At 36.5% G+C, this 21,217-nt stretch overlaps 1 protein-coding gene and 1 pseudogene across 6 annotated transcripts in view; both read left to right on the top strand.

Moving 5' to 3' along the window:
- LOC140846898 (peptidyl-prolyl cis-trans isomerase FKBP5-like) overlaps positions 1-21,217 on the top strand; it is an 89,495-nt gene that overhangs the window by 41,737 nt on the left and 26,541 nt on the right. For all 6 annotated transcript variants that reach the window (XM_073225096.1, XM_073225097.1, XM_073225095.1 and 3 more), the window contains 2 exons: positions 7,166-7,308; positions 8,219-8,333. In XM_073225096.1, the coding sequence (XP_073081197.1) occupies positions 7,166-7,308; positions 8,219-8,333 (258 nt within the window). The remainder of the gene's footprint in view (positions 1-7,165; positions 7,309-8,218; positions 8,334-21,217) is intronic.
- Positions 5,005-7,159, top strand: LOC108388536 (large ribosomal subunit protein eL28-like; annotated as a pseudogene).

Below are 21,217 nucleotides of genomic sequence, written 5' to 3'. Positions count from 1 at the left end.
AGGTAAATCTAGGGTATTCAAGTTCATAAAAACAGAAAGTAGAATAAAATTCTTGCAGTAGGTTGGACAGGAGGAAATGGGAAGTTCTTGTATTCTGGGTAGAGTTTTAGTGTTGCAAGATGAAGAAGTTCTGGAGATTGGTTGCACAACAATGAATATACTTAATGATATTGAACTGGACACTTAAAAGTGGTTGAGATGGTTAATTTTATAGTATATGGATTTTACCACAATTAAAAATTTTTCAATTTTCAAAATTCACAGTAAAGAAAGTGTTTGAAAGTAGTCACTGTAGCCTTTATTATAAGTGAAAGTGTTCAGTGAAAAATTAAGATATTATAGTTTAAAAGTGTCATATGATTTTTTAATAGACTATTTTTAGAGCAGTTTTAGGTTCATAGCAAAATTGAGTGGAAGACATAGATTTTCCATATACTTACTGCCACCACCCATGCACAGTCTCTCCCTTTATCAGCAGATCACATCAGTGATACATTTGTTAGAATTGATGACCTATACTGAACCTATAACATTTTATGTTTTAAAATACATTTTTTTTTCTAATCAGAAAAAAATTACATAATACCAAAGAAGGAAGAAAAAGATACAGTGTATTACTTTTATACTTGGCTTTGTATACTTCTAAAGTTTCAATTGCCTGCAGTTAGGTATATTTGTATAAATATGTATTCTTATTTAAGATATTGTTACAAGTGGAATAGGACTCCCGGAATTTAAGTTGTGTTTGAGCTAGTAAAATGAAGTCTACATCAAGTGTGGAATAAGTTGTATTTAAATATTCTTGGTGTATTATATCTACAGTCAAGATCCTAAAGATCAAGAATCTTAAAAATGTTTATGCTTTGACCCAGCAATTCTACTTCTAGAAACTGAACCTAGGGAAATGTGGTGGAAACTTGCTTAACCACCTCGAGACTAACTGATGCTCTAGTATTGTGTTTGTAAATGTACTGTGTGACGCTGCTACTGGTTTCCTTTTCTGTGTTATGGTCCCACACTCTGCTTTAGTCAGTTGACTGGGCGTCATCAATGCCCTTTAGCCATAGACCATAGTGAACACAGCTGTAGTTGAGAAGTTGGGTTTATTATTACTCATCATAGAGAGGGAGAATGCACACTATGGGAAACAGCAGAGTGTCTCAGTAAGTGTTCGAAAAGACTTATTGTAGGATTTGAGTTTGTATTAGGCTATTTGGGGAAGGGTTTAAGGAAGAGGGGTCTTGCTCTGAATTGAATATTGTTAGGACATAAGGTGATTCTTTGTGTATCTTAATCTTATCTAGGAGGAGGGCTAACTAGAGAGTCTAAAGCTGTACCTGCAAGAGAAGCGGCAGTCACTCATATTAGCCAGGAGAGGGGGATGTTTGGTATTTTGTAGATTGCACAGTGTTACTATGTCCATGCTCAGACAAAATTTTGAACTGTTTGTTTTCATTGTTTGAGAGTGACCTTGTCTGATGTTGATTTGTGAGATTGTTTTTGTCCTGTAGGAGACTAGCATGGCCTAGCTGTATGTCCCATGCCAGCTTCAGACATCACTAAAGCCTGGCTAGCTCTAAGTGTGAAACAATTTCCAGACATTAAGGGTTACCTTTTTCTTCCTCAGACTTTTACTAAGAATCAGTCAAGATCTCTTTATATCCACTTTATTTTTTGTAGTTATATAATTTCATTAGATTGTATATAAAACACTGAAATTTGTATAAAAAGGATTATTTCTATAAAAATGAAGTTGAATAATTTTTGAAAGGATTTTTTTTTTTGGTTTCACTGGTCAATTTTTTTTTTTGGTGTCATTAATCTACAATTACATGAAGAACATTGTGTTTACTAGGCTCCCCCCTTCACCAAGTGCCCCCCACATACCTCTTCACAGTCACTGTTCATCAGCGTAGTAAGATGCTGTAAAATCGCTACTTGTCTTCTCTGTGTTGTACAGCCCTCCCCGTGCCCCCAACACACTATACATGCTAATCGTAATGCCACCTTTCTTTTTCCCTGCCCTTCTCCCTCCCTTCCCACCCATCCTCCCCAGTCCCTTTCCCTTTGGTAACTATTAGCCCATTCTTGGGTTTTGTGATTCTGCTGCTGTTTTGTTCCTCCAGTTTTCCTTTGTTCTTATACTCCACATATGAGTGAAATCATTTGGTACTTGTCTTTCTCCACCTGGCTTATTTCACTGAGCATAATACCCTCTAGCTCCATCCATGTTGTTGCAAATGGTAGGATCTGTTTTTTTCTTACGGCTGAGTAATATTCCATTGTGTATATGTACCACATCTTCTTTATCCATTCACGTACTGATGGACATTTAGGTTGCTTCCATATGTTGACTATCGTAAATAGTGCTGCGATAAATATAGGGGTGCATCTGTCTTTTTCAAACTGAAATGCTGCTTTTTTAGGGTAAATTCCCAGAAGTGGAATTGCTGGGTCAAATGGTAAGTCTATTTTGAGCATTTTGAGGAACCTCCATACTGCTTTCCACAATGGTTGAACTAATTTACATTCCCACCAGCAGTGTAGGAGGGCTCCCCTTTCTCCACAACCTCGCCAACATTTGTTGTTGATTGTCTTTTCGATGATGGTGATCCTTACTGGTTGAAGGTGATATCTCATTGTGGTTTTAATTTGCATTTCTCTGATGACAAGTGATATGGAGCATATTTTCATGTGTCTGTTGGCCATTTGAATTTCTTCTTTGGAGAATTGTCTATTCAGCTCCTCTGCCCATTTTTTAATTGGATTATTTGCTTTTTGTTTGTTGAGGTGTGTGAGCTCTTTATATATTTTGATGTCAGCCCTTTATCGGATCTGTCATTTATGAATATATTCTCCCATACTGTAGGATACCTTTTTGTTCTATTGATGGTGTCCTTTACTGTACAGAAGCTTTTTAGCTTGATATAGTCCCAATTGTTCATTTTTGCCTTTGTTTCCCTTGCCCGGGGAGATATGTTCGTGAAGAAGTCACTCATGTTTGTGTCCATGAGATTTTTGCCTGTGTTTTTTTCTAAGAGTTTTATGGTTTCATGACTTACATTCAGGTCTTTGATCCATTTCGAATTTACTTTCGTGTATGGGGTTAGACAGTGATCCAGTTTCATTCTCTTACGTGTGTAGCTGTCCAGTTTTGCCAGCACTATCTGTTGAAGAGACTGTTATTTCCCCATTGTATGTCCGTGGCTCCTTTATCATATATTAATTGGCCATACGTGTTTGGGTTAATGTCTGGAGTCTCTATTCTGTTCCACTGGTCTGTGGCTCTGTTCTTGTATCAATACCAGATTGTCTTGATTACTGTGGCTTTGTAGTAGAGCTTGAAGTTGAGGAGCGAGATTCCCCCCACTTTATTCTTTCTTCTCAGGATTGCTTTGTCTATTCAGGGTTGGAAGGATATTTATAAAGGTGAATTGTTAAAAGCATTTTTTAAATTACTATTGGGTTAGGGATGGGTAAAAGGCAGGCAAAATAAGTAGGCGTTCAGAGCACATTTTTACCAGAAGGATTCTGCGTATTGATTACGAGTCCTTCTGGTTCTTACTCCACTTTAAAGAAACCCACATTGTAAATTGCAAATGCTACATCGTAAGTGTGATTTATATCGTAAAAATTATGTGGAACTCTTATCACTGAGCCACATTAATTTACCAACCATAGTCTTGACTGTATCAGATAAGAGATTTCTATTATACACAAAGTCATGTAAGGATTTAGGTGCAAAGTTGTTCATTTAAACTTTATAATAGCAAAAAAAAGAGGGGGTGACGGGGGAAGAAACAACCAAATGTTTATTAATGGGACTAAAGAAATTATGGCATATTCAAAATATGAAATAGTATATAGTTTTTAGAAGTCATGTTTTCAGTTACTGTCTTTTAACAAGAAAAATGCTCATCATCTTACTACGCAGATGGACAGTGACTGTGAAGGGGTATGTGGGGGTGACTTGGTGAAGGGGAGTGCCTAGTAAACATAATGTTCTTCATGTACTTGTAGATTAATGATACCAAAATAAAAAAAAAGAAAAGAAAAAGAAAAATGTTTATATACTGTGAAATAGAGCAGACTACAAAACCAAGTAAAATATAACCAGTTTTAAGAGTGTATATGTAGAAATTTAATAAAAGAGTACATGTATAATTGAAAGGAAATGAACCAAGAAATTGACAGTTTACCCCAGATGCTGGGGTTTTTGAGGTTTTTTATTGTACTCTCTATGTTCTTCTGTACTTTCCAAGTGTTTTATAATCAAGTATGTATTATTTTTTAATTGGGGGAAATGTTTTTTTAGAGAAGAGTCTCAAGATCAGCAATTTTGGGAACATACCTGTGTTCACACCAGTCTGGCCTCTTGCTCAGTGCATTTCATTCAATATGTAAAGCTTGGTGTCAGAGTTTTAATGTTCCCCAATGAGAAGAAAAGTAAAGGCTTGGACAAGATTTATTTAGCATGGGTGGGGCGCCTGTGTATGTAATTGATAGGCTATCTACAACTTCTAAGGCCTAGCAAAGATATCATCTGTGAATTAAACTTGGGCTGATTGCTCCATCCCCTACCCGAAGGCAAATGCTCCTTGTTTATACTCTTTTTAGTGTTTACCATGCTTTGTTTAAACAAAAAAAGAGCATATATCTTTCTTCTCCACTAGTCTTACTATATTACATGTACCTTGGATTGAAGGGAATGGCCACCTGTGTTTTCTTAGTACCTAGACAGACCTTTGCTCCTCAGCAATTGGCTAAATGTCTTGAGCAAATGTACAGTAGTACCCCCAGAATATAGATTACCTGAAGGAGTATGTATTTGTCTTAAAATAACAGACTTAATTATAAAAACAAAATGTTCTCAATGGCTCACACTAAACCATAGCAGTCTTTGAAAAGCATCAGTGGCTGGAAAGCAGCATATTGATAGCAGACTTTACATTTCTTCTAATGATTCTTCTGACAATTGTTTTCACAATAGAAGCTTGTTTGGGCATGTACATTGATACAGCCATTTTGGAAGGGCAGCTGGGCAATATCTATCCAATTGAAAATGTACATCACTTTGCACTTCTGGGAATTTGCCCCAAATATACTTGTACAAAGTAGGCAAGCATACGGATAAATAACCTTATTAGAGTACTGTTGTCATGCGGAACTGCCCCAGCTTCCTGATCAAGAGGAACAAGCAGATGTACAGCACTGAACCTAACAATCTGAAAGGCCCCCAACTCCTTCCGCTAAAACGGGCTGATTCACAGCAAGACTGTGGGCGTGGAGCGGAGGGCAGGCAGCAAGGGTGTGGTGGTGGTCATGAAGTGGACATCCGGCCAGCGAAAGCCAGCCAACTCCTACGTGCGGACTACCATCAACAAGAATGCCCAGCCCACCCTTAGCAGTATCCAGCACATGATCTGTAAGAACAAGTACGGCCCGGACCTGCGCATGGCTGCCATCTGCAGAGCCAGCGCCACCCTGTGCAGCCAGAAGCCTGTGATGGTGAAGAGGAAGCGGGCCTGCCCCACCAAGAGATCCTGAGCACACCCCCAAGGCAATAAAGATGTCAGCCGACTTGTGGAAAAAATAAAAAAGTACTGTTGGTAATGTGTTTCTCAATTGGAGAGTGACTGAAATATTATGTAGCCATTGAATATGAGGTAGATCCATTTGTACTTACAATGATGATGATAATGATGGCTGTCCTTTACTAAATACATATTACAATCCACGCACTGTGCCATGTATTTAACACATTTAATAATTCTTAAAACAACTGTATTCCAGGTACTATTATTATCTACATATGCAGATGAGGAAACAGATACATAGAGCTTAAATAACTTTGCACAAGGTAACACAACTAGTAAGGGGCAGAAACCTGGCATTTGAAATCTGGCAGTCTGAGGTTAAAACAGGTTGCACTTCTAACATCTAAAACGCATATCCTTTCTATTAAAATGAAAAAAGCAGTTCAGAGCTGAATGCATAGTATGCTGTCATTTGTGTTTTAAGTTTTTAAAAAGCAACAGCACACACTGGAAGGGTACAAAAGAAAAGCAGAACAGTGAACATTCTTAGGAGGAGGGAATGAATGACCTTTTACCATTCACTTTATACCTTTCTTGTGTGTGTTTTAATAATAGGCATGTGTAAATAGATAACTAAAACAAGTGAATCTGATATTTTGGAAAGTTGTAATACTTAATAAAGACTAAGCTGAAGTCACGAGTCACCCATGCTTTTATCCATCCCTACTTACATACCTTAGTGTAAGGCTCCCCTTATTCTAATATCCTATGCCAGCTCTCATTTCAAGGTAACAGTTTTCAAAATTTATTTCCTTCGGGATTCATTGTTTACCTTATACCACTTTGAACACTTAAGTTTTTGGTTGACATAGCACCCCAATTTTGTATTTTACCCTTTTAAATTACCTACGTTTTCTATTGTTTCCAAAAGGACTCGAGACTGCTTATTTTAAGATAAAATTGCAATTATAAAAGTCAATGTATAGTATGTATAGTCTGCAGTTGAGCAGTAAAGTAAACTTTTAGTTTCCTGGAAGTAGGCAAAAAAAAAAAATCCTGAGTTCCATAGTTCTTGTGATTCTATGGAACACATACCATTTTGTCAAAAAAAAGCCTTTTTTTTCTTACTCTCTATTTTGAAAAGAAATCATCTATTTCATCAGCCCTTTTATGCAATATATTCTTTTCCAGTCATTTCATATTTGTTTTTTTTGTCTACCCAAATAAATAATAAACTTCCTTAGGAGAAATTCCACTTTCTATACTATTTTTGTTCCATCTCTGCCTAGAAACATATACTTGTTATTATGTCAAAATTATAAATTAAGCAACAACTGTAACCCAGCCACATTTCAAAAATTATATTATTGCCACTTTTCAACGACTTAATCTTTGAGCAGTTGAGTAATGCATTTATTTTTCATCTTCCTTAGGAGGGAATCTTCTCTCTTAGCCCTCAAAAAAAAATTACAATTTATATCTTAGTGTGTAGCTTTTACTGACTCCTTTTTTAGCTTCTGCTTCCTGAGTATGTAATTTAAAAAACTGGAAATTTGTTTGAACATTTGTTTATGATAAATCTTTTTAATATGGCCTATGGCTTTCAACCACCTTTTCCTTTTTCGTAGGTCAAGTTATCAAGGCCTGGGATATTGGGGTGGCTACCATGAAGAAAGGAGAGATCTGCCATTTACTGTGCAAACCAGAATATGCCTATGGCTCAGCTGGCAGTCTCCCCAAAATTCCCTCGAATGCAACTCTCTTTTTTGAGGCAAGTATGTGTGTGATGTTGCCTAGTTAGCGTTTGCTCTGCTATAGCACTGGCTCTGAAGCAACAGGCAGTGGAACAAGGAGCTAAGCTTGCTATTCACAATTGGATCCAACTTATTTATTTTGGAGCCTGGCTTCTTGAATTGTTTCCCACAAACCCAAGGGGTGTATGGCAATGCTTTCTTAGAAACATGTTTCTGGCACAAAAAGGTCATATCCAAATAAACAAAAGACACTAGGCTTAGAAATAAAAGTTCTGGTCAGTGGTGGTGTGAATGTGACATACCCCAAAGTGACAGAAGACAAGATGGCAGTGTGGGAGATAAACTTGAAATATACCTAAACCAAGTTGTAACTATAAAGGTTCGCAAATGTTACAAGCAGTAGATGGTGATAATATGTTATTCATTGTGTGTTGAATTAAGTACATGTATTTGGCCAAATCTGATTTAAAAATTAAGGAGGGAAATGCCTGAAATATCAAATGTAGGTAGAATATACCTTTGGTTGATTATTGTCCTAGTTGATAGGATTTGTTCTTGCATTTTAAGGGAATTCCATGCATCTGGGGTGGAAAAGTGGTGGCCCCTAGAGTCAGATAAAATAGTTCTGAACCAGCACTTCGTAGCTCTGGCTTTTTGTCCAAAAGTCAGTTTTCCTAGTATTTCTTGTCTATCTTTGCACTGCAGCCGCACAGGATATAGTCCTAGACATTATCATTACATGAGGTTTCTTTCCAAGTATTGAAAAGTGCAGTGGTTTTTTTTCCTACTTTTCCAATAACTAAGATACATAGATAAATATAAAACAGTTTTATTTTGTAAAATGAAAGAATTGGTTGCCTTTGCCTTTTAACTATGTTAAATTGGCTTTGTTTGGTCTTTTCTCAGCCAAATCCATTTTCCTTCTAGGTTGAGCTCCTTGATTTCAAAGGAGAGGATTTATTTGAAGATGGAGGCATTATCCGAAGAATCAAACAGAAAGGAGAAGGATATTCAAACCCAAATGAAGGAGCAACAGTAGAAAGTAAGTACTGTTGTAAAGGAGGAACTAATCCTTAGAAGTTGGGTTCCATTTATGTGGATGAAATGGAAATTTCTTTGTTAAAATCTGTTTATAAAAATAAATGTATTGATTGTATCTCAATAATAAGTTGAAATTCTACATTTATTTAATGACTTCATTTTGTAAATACTCATTCAACATGTATATGCCAGGTACTGTATCAGCCTTTACAAACACAAAACTGAATAAAGGTGATCCTGTTCATAATTCTTAGTCTATGGACTCCTTGGTGTACCAACAACTATATTAATTGCCTTACTAAATATTTATTCATTTATTTCTCACAATAATCTTATGAAGTAAAATTTATTATCCCCAGGTGATAAAAGTGAGTTCAGAGAAGTTCTATAAATTGCCCAAGGTTAGAGTTACTGAACAGAGCCCTTCTGGGTACTCAAACCTAACTCACTGGCTGTCATCAAGAAAAATAAACAGTTAATCATATTAGTTCAAAATTGGATAATAATGTTCATTCTGTTTTCCCTCTCTCTGGCTCAAATTCTGCTTTGTTATTTATTGGGTGACCTGAAGCTATTCCATTTTTTCATTTGCTAAGTTGGGAGTAAGGATGCTACTGAGGACTGGATAACTGCTCGCTCTTCCTTCCTCCCACAGCACATTGTATATATACCACTGTGTACACTACTTGTCAGTTTATATTGTAATCAGTATTTGCCCATTTCCCCAGTATAAAGTGAGTGTTTGAGGACTAGAATCTTTCTTCATCTTTTTGTTTCCAGCATCACCTACAGAACCTTAACATACACTGGTGTTCAGAAAACACTTTTGCATGGATAATGTTTGAAAGATGCCATTTACTGAGCTCAAGTACTTTAAAAAAAAGAGTTGTGAGAAAATACAGAGAAATACTTCATTTAAGAAAAAAATCAAATCACTAAACAAGAATGGTAGCATGAAAATAAATTTCATTTGAAACAGTATACTAAAATGGTTAATTTTATCTTTAATGTTGTGTATACCACTTTGGACCCATATTTTACTCCCATAAATCTGGCAAATTAGTTCAAATTTAGTTGCTTTTAAAAATTGGAAACAATTATAAATAGTATTACTGTTGCATTTGAAGTATTTAGGTTATTATCATTCATGTTTAGAATAAATAAAGAAAGAGCTCAAATATATAATGTTGGAGAAATACCTGCACCAAGTGTCAGGAGATAGGATTCTAGCTTCAGCTGACTCTAACTAGACCTTGCCTCTCTGGGCTTTAGCTTCCTTCCTGTACAATGATTTCTAAGGTCCTACCAGCACTAAACATTTCATGTTAGAATTCTTAATATTTATGAAAGTTATAGGAATGATAGAAAATAATCTCTAGTATATTGATAAGCACATAAAAGGCTTATCTGTAACATTTAAAAATATTTATTATGAAAATTTTCAAATATAGAAGTAGAATTTTTCCTATGACATGGTGACTCATCAGATTCAATGACTTATATTTTTTAATGGGAGGTTTTGTTAACTAAATTAAAAGGAAAACCTTTTCCTGTTTGTAGATAATACCACAGAACTACCACTATAGAGTTAACTTCAGAGTAGGTTAAATTAAATAAAATCTTGCTTCAGTAGTATCTTCAACAAGAATCTTCTTTTTAAATTTTTTGTTTGGAAATAATTTTCAACTTACAGAAAAATTGTGAAACTAATGCAGAGAATTCCCTTATATGCTTCACCCATCTTTCCCTCATGTTAATATCTTAATTAATCAGTACATTTAACAAAATAAACATTGTTAACTAGGCTACAGATGCTATTTGAATTTCACTGCTGCCACATCGATGTCCTTTTTCTGGTCTACAATCAAATTCAGGATCCAACACTATTTAGTTGTCATATCTCTTTAGTCTCTTCCAATCTATGACAATTCATCAGTCTGTTTTTTTATGAGTTTAATACTTTTGAACACAACTAGCTGGTTAGTTTGTAGAACTTCCCTCAATTTGGGTTTGTATGTTTTCCCATTAGATTAGATTGAGGTTACTCACTTTTGGAAAAATTCCACTTAAGTGAAAATGTGCTCCTCTCAGTTCGTCACTATCAGGAGGTACATTTCGGGTTGCTTGGTTAAGGTAGGATCTCTGATGTTTCTCCACTATAAACTTAACTATTTTTCCCTTTGTAATTACTCATTATCTTATTGGGAGGGAAATAGTAGGAGTCTCTGCAAATATCTTCTTTTATGTCACACCCTCACATGCTAATTTTAGCAGCAACCATATTACTGTAGCATGTGCCTATGGTGATCTTCTGTTTCTACTGTTCCTTGTACATTTAATTGGAATTCTACTGTAAGGAAGAGCGGCCTCTTCTCCCATTTATTATTCAGTTGTTTATATCGCTATGGGCCCATGGATATTTAATTTATTCTGTAGGTTATTATTCATTACTATTCATATTTATTTTATTCAGATGTCCCAGATTTGGGCATTGTAAGTTCCCTCAACTTGGCTGTTGCATCCTTTCAACGATACCTCCATTGTTTTTAAGCACGTACTTTTGACACAAGATGCTCTAGGCTCATTTTGTTATTTCCCTGCCGCAGGCCCAGAATCAGCCATTTCTCTAAGGAGCTCTGACTCCTTTTATTGGAAAATGATGTTTAGAAACCAAGATGGGTGCTAGGTATATTCATGCTGTGGAATGTTACTGCTTTTAGAACATCTTAGCAGACAGGAAATATTTGTATCTCACTCTGCACTTATACACATCTGTATGTATTTCTGTATTAGTTTGAATGTATATTAAAAAGTATGAGTACATACTGACAAGTCTAATTCCAACCCAAAATCACAGGTTTGTTCTAGCCTTCTCCTTTTGCTTGTTTGAAACTGCTTTCTCCAACAGTGAGAAGCCTGGCTCTCATAATCCATAATATATTTTTTATTTGCTCAGTTGTAGTATATACAGAAAGTAGTTTTAGAATTGCTAACCTATACCTCTGTGAAAAACAGATTTCCTAAGTAGGAATATTTGTGTATAGTTCTTTTGTCATTAGCCTTAGAGCATACATTGAAAACATTGTTTCCAACTTGTTAGTTCTTTCTTGCTAATACCTGCCAATATGGTTATGTTGTTCATTTGTAATATAGTTAGGTTCATTTGTTATGTTTGCATTCCATTTGGAATTCTCTCCATACACTGGTTGACTTCAGTTATTTGTCTTTGGGGAACATATGAAACATTACCATGATTCTAAACTATACAAAAAGATAAACTCAGAAGTGTTAGTCCCCCTCGTCTCTACTAAACCTGTTCTCATTCCCCCATTATTTCTGCCTTGTTCCTGCCTGCCTCCTACAGGCAACCAGTCTCCTGGTTCATTTTTCTTGTATTTCTTTGGCAGAAATGAGCAGATACATGTTTGTTTGTTTGTTTGTTTTCTTATACCCCCTTCTTTTTTACATGAAGGGTAACATACTATGAATGGAATTTTTAAACTATATTTGAATAATCCTGTATGTAGTATTGTTTTTCCTGTTTCCAAATATATTAACAAAGGGCAGTGTCTAATAGTTTGTCTTTCATCTTGTTATATGATACTGCCCTGGGAAATTTCAGAGTAAATGGTTTATTATTACTTTTTCTTTTGAAAGCCCTTTTTGGTTTTCCAGAACGAATCAATTTTATGAAAATTTTTGTAATTGCATTTTCACTTGTCAAGGTTAAGGTGTCCTGCTTTCCTTCTTTGAAACAAACTAGCCATGTGGAGGAGGACAAAAGGTTGACTCAAGAGTAGTTCCTGCCAGAAACCAAGATCTTTTTGAAGTCTTCTCTGTCTTCACTGGTTGGCCTTTTTTTGTCATATCACCAGTACCCTTTAATTCAAAACCAGGTAGAAACCCTAAATCTAAATCAGTTTACAGTGAAGGAGAGCAATAGATAGTGATCATTCATTATATTATCCCATTGTAGATACACAAGAGTTACAAAGTTTCTGTCACTTTGTAAAGATGCAGTGAAGAATCGGAATGGGGCAGCCACAGGCTTCAGAAGTGATAGATGTAGAGGTTTGAATCTTGGAATCTGCTTAATATTTTTATGACTTAGGCAAGTTACTTACACATTGAGCATCCAGTTTTCTCACCTGTAAATTGGGAGTGATAATCTTTCACCTCCACATGTTGTTGTGGGAATAATGGGATTAATACATAAATCAAGTAATATAGAAATCAAATGTACAAATACATATGACTTGATTGTTTTTCCTACAACTCTTGAAGCATGATCAAAAACAGAATGATTAAAGCCAAAAGAGTCCGTACAACTGGTGACAGCCCTCACATGGTTTCGGTATCCCTGAGGAGGGTTACACCCTAGGGCTAGACTCAGGGTCACATAATGATTGTGTGTTGATCATGTGTTGAACCCCCTACTCAGACATCTTTAGATATTTAAGTTCATTTGCTCACTAAATATGAGGAGTGCCTTTTTGGCATTATTCTTGTGCTGCAACGCCTTGAGTCCCCTTGCTGGCCTTTCAGATCTTCAGCATTCTGTCACATTTCCTCCAAATCTGCGGGTCAGAGGCAGGGGGGAGCCGTCAAGTGGCGCCTGAACAGGGACCTCAGAGCGGGAAAGCTCCTGAAGATCCTCGATCCGGTGAGACTCCCGGGAAAGTGTATATAGGTACAGGATCAAGACGTCAGGGACACTATAATGGGCCGACATGAAACTAAAGCAGATAATCTGGAGGGTTACTTAAAATTACTCTATGCCCTCCTAAAAACATCAGGAATGAAAATTTCTAAAAGATTTTGCGCAACCTCATAAATATATTAAAAAACTTTGTTACTGGTTGCCCCCACAAGGAACCCTCAGATAAGCTGATTGGAGTAATGTATTAAGAGATTTCAAAAAGGCTCACAGACAGGGAAACATTATCCCTGTACCTGGTTGGGTGGATCAGTGGCCCCTCAATAAAGAAAAACTGGCAGCCTTACACACATTAGTTCAAGAACAGCTTCAGTTAGATAGATTAGAATTTTCCACAAGCCCATGGAATTCCCCTATATTTGTTAGAAAAAAGAAGTCAGGAAAAATTCATAAATTTGTCAATCTAAAGAATGCTAGTGTAAGTTTACAATAGCCTACTTCTCAGTGTTCACTGAAAATTTAAGTTCCTAATGGTTTTAAGTTCTAATTAAAGCTACTTAAAATAATAAGGTAAACATTTCTTTCTGCATGCTAAAGAATGTGTCTTTTGATAAAAGAAAGTAACTTAGTTCTAAAGTACAGCTGTTTATTTAAAGAGGGAAAACTCTGAATTTAAAAAGGAAGTCGTGGAAAGTTTGTGGAAGAATTGATATGGTCATGCTATGTAAAATTAAAGCAAGTGAGTCTTGATATCAAGTACACGGCAAATTAGAATTTTGTTTTCAGTTAAAAGGACAAAGTTTTCTTAAACTTAGTCTGCTCTTAATGTTGAAAATTGCAAAAGGTTTTCTAATTGTTTTATCAAAGCAGTTTCTCATGCTTAAAGTCTCAATGAGTTGTCTGAGTATTTAAGAAAATGAGATCTTAATATTAAAAGGACTAAAAGCTAAACTTTGCTGACAATTGTGTAACCTTCTGTATTTGCCTTTGAGGTATTTTGTTGTCATTCTGGTTAAATAGATAAGAATTGCTTCATGGCAACCTATAATCTTATTTAAGCAAGTGCCAAAGAAACTTTCTTCTGACAACTTCCCAAAATCAAATTCAAAAAGGTGCTTTTACCTCTAGTTAACTCTGATATTTTTCCAGAGGGCCCCTGGAACATGTCAGAGGAATTTTTTCTCATTGGAGAAAGTATTTGGCTAATTGGCCTTATTTATCTGATATATAATTACCTGCTTAATTACCTGGAAAGCACTGTCAAAGGGAATGATGCTAAACTCTGTTACTATATGTTTTGTGTTACAGAAATATCAAAATTTCTTTATGTCAACTGTCTTATAGTAAGCTCTCATCAGATCTTTAACCACTGTCATTTATAAGTCTTTTTGTCTTTTATAGTCACTGTTTTATTACTCCTAAACTAGTAAAGAACTAGATTTCAGCAGAACAGGTATTGGTTACATAGGATTAAGTAAACCAAGGAAGATGATTTTTGTGGCTTTTTGTTTCAAATGTTGCTGATAAAGTGTTTTAAGATTTTTCTCTTAAACTGACAAGTTTAGTAAATGACAATATCTTTATAAGCAGAATTGAAACATTTATCTTTCTCTCTACCTAATACTTCTAATAAAAATGAAGGTGATTTTAGAGAAAAGTGTTGTTTCAATAATGCAGCCTTGTCTATACTGAACCCTAGTACCAGTCATTGGGACATAGATTAAATCCAGAATTCTAGTTCCCCCAAAATATCTGGCTGTGAATTCTCCAGGTGTTTTAGTTTTCTCTTATCATTTCCATTAAAGTTTTACTATTTCTAGTTCTCATATTCAGCCATACATTCTTAATCTTGTCAAATTGATCCAACTCCAGATGTTGCTACTTAACCTAATAACACAATTTGTTCTATTTTGCCTAGAAGCCATAAAACTGCAAATAGTAATAGAAATGGAACCCAAGAAGCGCCAATCTTCCGAGGCCCTCTCGACCAACCACTGATGGAGACCTAAGTGCACCCTTACTGCGTCCCCTCTCAGCATGAAGCAGCCAGAGCGGTCGTCGCCCCCATTGCCTAGCAGCAGCTAGTGTCTCCATCTGTAGAGGGGGAAATGAGACCAGGGACCTTGTGGGTAGTCAGAGTAGGATGAGGGCCTCCGGAAAAAACAAGGCAGGATATTTACAGTCAGAGCAATGTAACTATGGGCAAAGAAGTCCCTGTGGAAACTCTGTGTTAAGCATTATGCAAAGTCAATGTCACAGTAATTCTCTAGGGTAAAGATACAAGACTAGGAATATAGAAATCTTCAGTGAGATCAGTTAAAGGTCAAAAGGCCAGGAACAGCTTGGCCTGAAATATTTGAGTTTTCTGCAAATAAAGAAGGGTATCTCAGCATAACCTGTGACTTCACTGTAAACAGCCCTAGCAAACAGAACAACCCAGCCCTTTATGTCAACTGTCTTATAGGGGCAGGGTAGGTGGTACAAGTCCACACCCTAAGCCCTTATCAAGATATATGTGGCATGGGATACATCCTTCCTACTCTAATAAATTATCCCAGAAATAGTCATAAAAGATTTCTCTGATCTCTGCCGTCTGATTGTGACAAACACTTGAAACTTTTAGATCCCATGTCTGTTACAGTTGCAGCGGCATTCATCCTGTCAGTTCCTGGACTTGTCAGTGAAATGCAAAAAGAGGTATCTAAGCTGTCCTGTGCGAGTAGTAAGACAATGAATTTGACTGCTTCTGTATTAACTGAACTCAATCAAGAGCTAGAAGTGCGAGTTGCAGTGCTTCAGAATCGTGCTACTATAGACAATCTGCTGTTAAAAGAACAATCGGGATGTGAACAATTTCCAGGAATGTGCTGTTTGTCTGACTTCTCTCAAACCATTCAGAATCAACTAGACAATATTCGTAATATTATTAATAAGGTTTCACAAATGCCTGGGTTACTTGTTTTCTTGGTTTCATTGGATATGTCCTTTAATTGTAGGTCTGCTTTTGTTATGTATCTGTATTCCTGTTCTGTTATTGTGTGTACATAATTAATAGTCTGCTAAAACCTATACAGGCATGCTATTCTACAAGAAGTTATTTCATAGAAATAATCAATCTTCTCACATTTTTCTTCTGTTTGCTGCTTCTATAACTTCTTCTCCCTTCTGAATATAACCCTTTTTCTAGAATTTGTGTCTCATACATCAAATTGTAGTGCATCAAAGCCTTTCCAGCTAATGAAGATACCTCAAGACATGGCTGGGCATAGTAGCCATGAAGCATAAATTTTCAAAAAGGCAGAAAGCTAACCTCTTCAAAGAATACTACTTCTCTCTCACTTACCAACTTTACATGTCCCTGTGTAGCCCCAGAAGATGGCTGGTTAGCCAGAGACGGGTAAGATTCCTCAAGGAGGAACAACCTAAGACAGGCACAGTCGCAGTGGGGCCACCAGGTGAGAAACTGGGGGCCAACAGAGGTGAGGCTTAGAACCTCACCCTCCCCAGTTTTGGGAGAAAGCTTCTGCACCCATGGCTGTTTTGCTGCCCTTGCCCAACTCAGATCAAAACTCAGTCTATAGGCATAAACCTGATCACCTGCAATTACCTTCTAATTGCACTGAATCTACTTTCACATCACGTAAATTAAAGTAGACTTTTATTTCATACTGCAGAATATGGAGAAGTAAACTATGTTAAAGATCTTCTGTTAGAAACTGTACTTGCTATATTTTTTATTATATCCACTACTTAAAAGGGGGAAATGTGGGATTAATGCATTAATCAATATAGAAATCAAATGTACAAATACATATGACTTGATTGTTTTTCTTACAACTCTTGATGCATGATCAAAGCCAAAACAGTTCCTACAACTGGTGACAGCCTTCACACAGTTTAGGTATTCCTGAGGAGGGTCACACCCTAGGGCTAGACTCAAGATCACATAATGATTGTGTGTTGATCATGTGTTGAATGCCCTACTCAGAATTCATTTGCTCAATACATATGAGGAGTGCCTTTTCGGCATTTCTCTTGTGCTGTAATGCCTTGAGTCCCCTGGCTGGCCTTTCAGATCTTCAGCATTCCCTCGTGTTCCCTCCAAATCTGTGGGTCAGAGGCAGGGCGGAGCCAACAGTTGTGCAATTAATGAAGAAAGGTGCCTACTGTATGGTGAACACTTCATTTCTTTTTTTTACCCTTTATATTGTTTATGTAATTTGTTTTGCTTCCTTTAAATAGACTTAAGGAAGGAAATCCTTGACTCCTCTTCACCTTATATCCTACATCCAGTTCATCAGCAAATCCCTTTGGCTCTACCAGGTTGGACCTAGAACCCAAGATCAATTTGTCTTTAGTAACTATCTTCAAATTAATTATGTATCTTCTTAATAGCAATCTTCCTAAATCTATTTCTCCAGGATTTTTGTTTGTTTTTTGAAGGGTAAAGTTATGGTCTGAATCAAGTCTTTCACTGAATTGTGATCTACTTAAATAATTTGTTTCTATGTGGAAGAGAGAATTTACATTATTAGTTTGACAGGATTTATTCTTCCTCAAAGAAATTTTTATTTTTACTCTTTCCATAAGGATCCTAATGCTCACAAATAAATGTTTAGATTCTATTCCAGTGTATTTTTTCATATGTTAATATAACCATCTCATAATTTTTAAATGTTGTGCTTTTTCCATTAAAGAAAAAACTCTTGTGTTCTAAGGTACTCTAATTGACACTATTATGATGACTGATATTTTAGTCATGTTCTTTAGCTTAATTGCAGTACTGGCTACATTGTTACTTTTAAGCTTTACTTTCTTAGAAGATCCTGTCTGACAGTAAGGCTCTGCATAGCTATTAGCGCCTCTGCCCCCAGTTCCCTGTCTCACATCTGATTTGTTAACTTCAGTGCTTGGAATAGGCACGTCAACATGCTAGCTGTATGTGGCTCTCTTGCCCCTTGCCTCACAGTGCTTTCACCCACATTTGAGTGCAAAGAATGCAGACAATTGGCAGTATTTTCAGATGTGAAAATTTTAACAGTGATGTGTAGGATTCAAGTTGTTGGGGTACCCTTCCCTCTCACCTCCTTTCCCTCTTCAAATCCCACTGACATGAGAGATAAGCAGGTGGAGAGTGATTTGCCACCAAGGATTGAAAATTACTACTCTAGGGTTTGGCTGTCTTTTGCTCCCAGGCTAAAGCCAGTAAGGCCAGATTTCTAAAATAAAATAGGGATCGGCCTCAGAATATTCCATATGTTAGGACTTGGACTAGAGAATGAAAATCTAAAGTATCTTAGGACTTTTAAAACAGACTTGAAGGAAGAAAATATGCATAGTTAAGTATGCCAACTATTTAGTAATTACGCTAATGTGTTATGCACCTGAAGTAAACTTTTTCATACACTACCAGTGGGAAATGGTGTCCCCAAACTTCCTGTGCACATCATGCTCAGCACATAGTAAATGCTCAAATAATATTTGTGGAATCTTCACCCATAGATTTCCACAGTCAGCGTACCCCTTTTGGGTAAAGGCCTGCTATGGAAATACACCCAACTGGTTAGAAAAACTGCCAGGCTACTACAATCGTGACCTTTCTGAATCCTAATATGACTAGACAACAAAGAAACATCAGCAAATACCATGAAAAAGAAGCACCAAGGTAGACTAAGAAGAAACAGAACTTCTAAAATACCACTTAGTATATTCAGAGATATTTAACAGGATATTAAATTCCTAAGTTAAAAAACCAGCTTCTCTGTCTTACTACACAGATGGACAGTGTCTGTGAAGGGGTATGTGGGGGGGGACATGGTGAAGCGGGGAGCCTAGTAAACATAATGTTCTTCATGTAATTGTAGATTAATGATACCAAAATAAAAATAAAATTAAATTAAAAAAACAAAAAAAAACCCCAGCTTCTCTGAAAAAGGAAGGGGAGGATAAGAAAGTTTCTGGAAATTAAGAATATGACTGTCAACTCAGAGGAGGGATTGTAAAACAAAATGGACAATCCCAGAAATCTGAATTTTTTTTAAGGAATTATTGTTAGTTTTTATTAGTTGTGGGCATTGTATTGTAGATATATATGTATGTATGAGAGAGTTCTTACATGTTACACATGGAGTATTTACAGAGGAAATTACATGAATATTGGATTTGCTTTAAAATCTGTGGGAGGGGGAACTGGAGACAGGTGTAGATAAAAGAAAATTAGTCATGTTAATAATTGTAGAGTGAGGACACATGGGAGGTTTTTATATTCTTTATACTTGTAGAGTGAGGAGCACATGGGAGTTTTTTATATCATAGTCTTTATGTTTGACATTTTTCCATAATAAAAGGGGCAAAAATCCAAAAGGGAGATCAATGACAGCATCTATGACAGCAGCTGAGGACCAAATAGATAGTCCTCCCTAGGGATGATCAGGAAGGACTTGGCTGTAAGGAAAATGCACAGTAGTGGGAGATAACTGGGAGTCAGCTCACCACGGACAAAGCCTTGTGATGTGACAAGTCACTTAATTTCTTGAAGCTTTAAAATGAGCAGGAGTGACTCAATGCCCCTTTCAGCTTTAACATGGTGTGCTTTATAAGGATTTCAAAATCAAGTACATTTTGCCAGATTTTATGAATGGAATATATGTCTCACTTTCAAGTGAATGAAACCATTAAAAATGCACCAGAAATGCTCTCAATTTAGAGAATCACCAAGAGAGAATGTCTAGATAAGTAACCAATCCTTTGGTGAAGCGCATACCTTCTTCCCCACTTTTTCTGCATCTTCCAATTTATTTGTAACTCTTAAAGGCCAATTGAGCACAACATAGAGTTTGGAGATGTTCTTCCAAATGCCACTGTAATGAGCCAAAGGTCACCTTGAAAAAAATCCTTTGTGTTTCAAACCTTACAAAAAAATCTCTCAAAAACCGAGTCTACTTTTATATCTTAGCAAGGACAGAAAAACGATGCAACCTTCTTGGTGATCTTGGTTAGGAGCTTCTTCTGACTTGAGGTCACCGCTGGGCACTAGCTCTTACTGTCCAAGATTGGAGATATAGACCCAGGAGGTAGAGATCAAATCTAGTCCACGCTGCTGCCTTAGTCTTTTGGAAGTTGCATTTTCATCATTACTCCTTGTATGAGTCAGTTTTATATTCTCCTTGGTGCACTCTGCCCAGCATGGGGGTGCCAACCCGAGAGTGGGCTTTGAGGCCTCCCCTGACAGGGCCCCAGGCCCGCGGCTGCCTGCTGTCTCTCTGCCACCCTCCATCTCCAGAGTTGCAAGACGTGGCTGTCCCTGGCACCCCTCCCCAGTTCAGCTCAAGAGAATCTGTTCTCAGTACCCTGGCATCCTTCTCTGGGCTGTATGAATGAAGTAGGTCTATATGTACTGGCGGAGAAAGACTCCAAGAGATTATTGTCAAACGTTTTTTTGAAGTGAATGCACATTTATTTACCAATCTCCTGATGTCTGTCCAAAGCTATTTTTCTCACATGGGTCTGATGATAAGAGCTCCACATCATCTTTCTTCTTTAAACCACACCCATGAGGTTTAAACATAAGATTTTTGGTTTCATTTTCTGGTGAACAGTAGGTGCTCAATAGATAGTAGTTATTTTTATTTTTTTAAGTAGAAATCTGAATTGTTAATGTGATAGTCAAGGATATCTCAGAACATGGAATAAAAACAGATGAAAGTGGAAGAAAAATTAGAAGGCAGAGATGATAAAGGATAGACAATATACATCAAATCAAATGTTTAATAGAAGGAAGTTTCCTAAAGAAGATAGAAGAGTCGTAAGATTGAAAGGGCCAGTTGATGATGGCATACAGGAGTAAGGCAAGCTTTTTCATCGAAATACATCCTGGTAAAATTTCTTAATTCCATAGTTTAATAGAAAATTTTTAATTCTCCCATAGAGGAACACACTGTATGCAAAGGAATGAGAATCAGATTGACATCAGATTTCTTATTTGTGACACAATATATTAAAAAACAATGTTTTGAGCATTGTCTACGACTGAGTATTTTGAACCTAGACTTCTGTACTTAGCCAAATTATTATTTAAGTATTGAGAACAAAAAATTAACTTTTTGGAATGTGCAAACTTAAGCCTTTTTGAAAAAAAAATTCTATAGGGTATACTAAACATCACAGAAAGTAATGCCAAGAAATGAAGACTGTAGGCATAAGAAACATTAGCAAAAAAGAAATTTCCA

The sequence above is a fragment of the Manis javanica genome, chromosome 16 (genome assembly GCF_040802235.1).
Source record: "Manis javanica isolate MJ-LG chromosome 16, MJ_LKY, whole genome shotgun sequence".
In the NCBI taxonomy this organism is placed as follows: Eukaryota; Metazoa; Chordata; class Mammalia; order Pholidota; family Manidae; genus Manis; species Manis javanica.
Note: the sequence above shows the minus strand (reverse complement) of the source record. Positions and strands in the feature narration are given on the sequence as shown.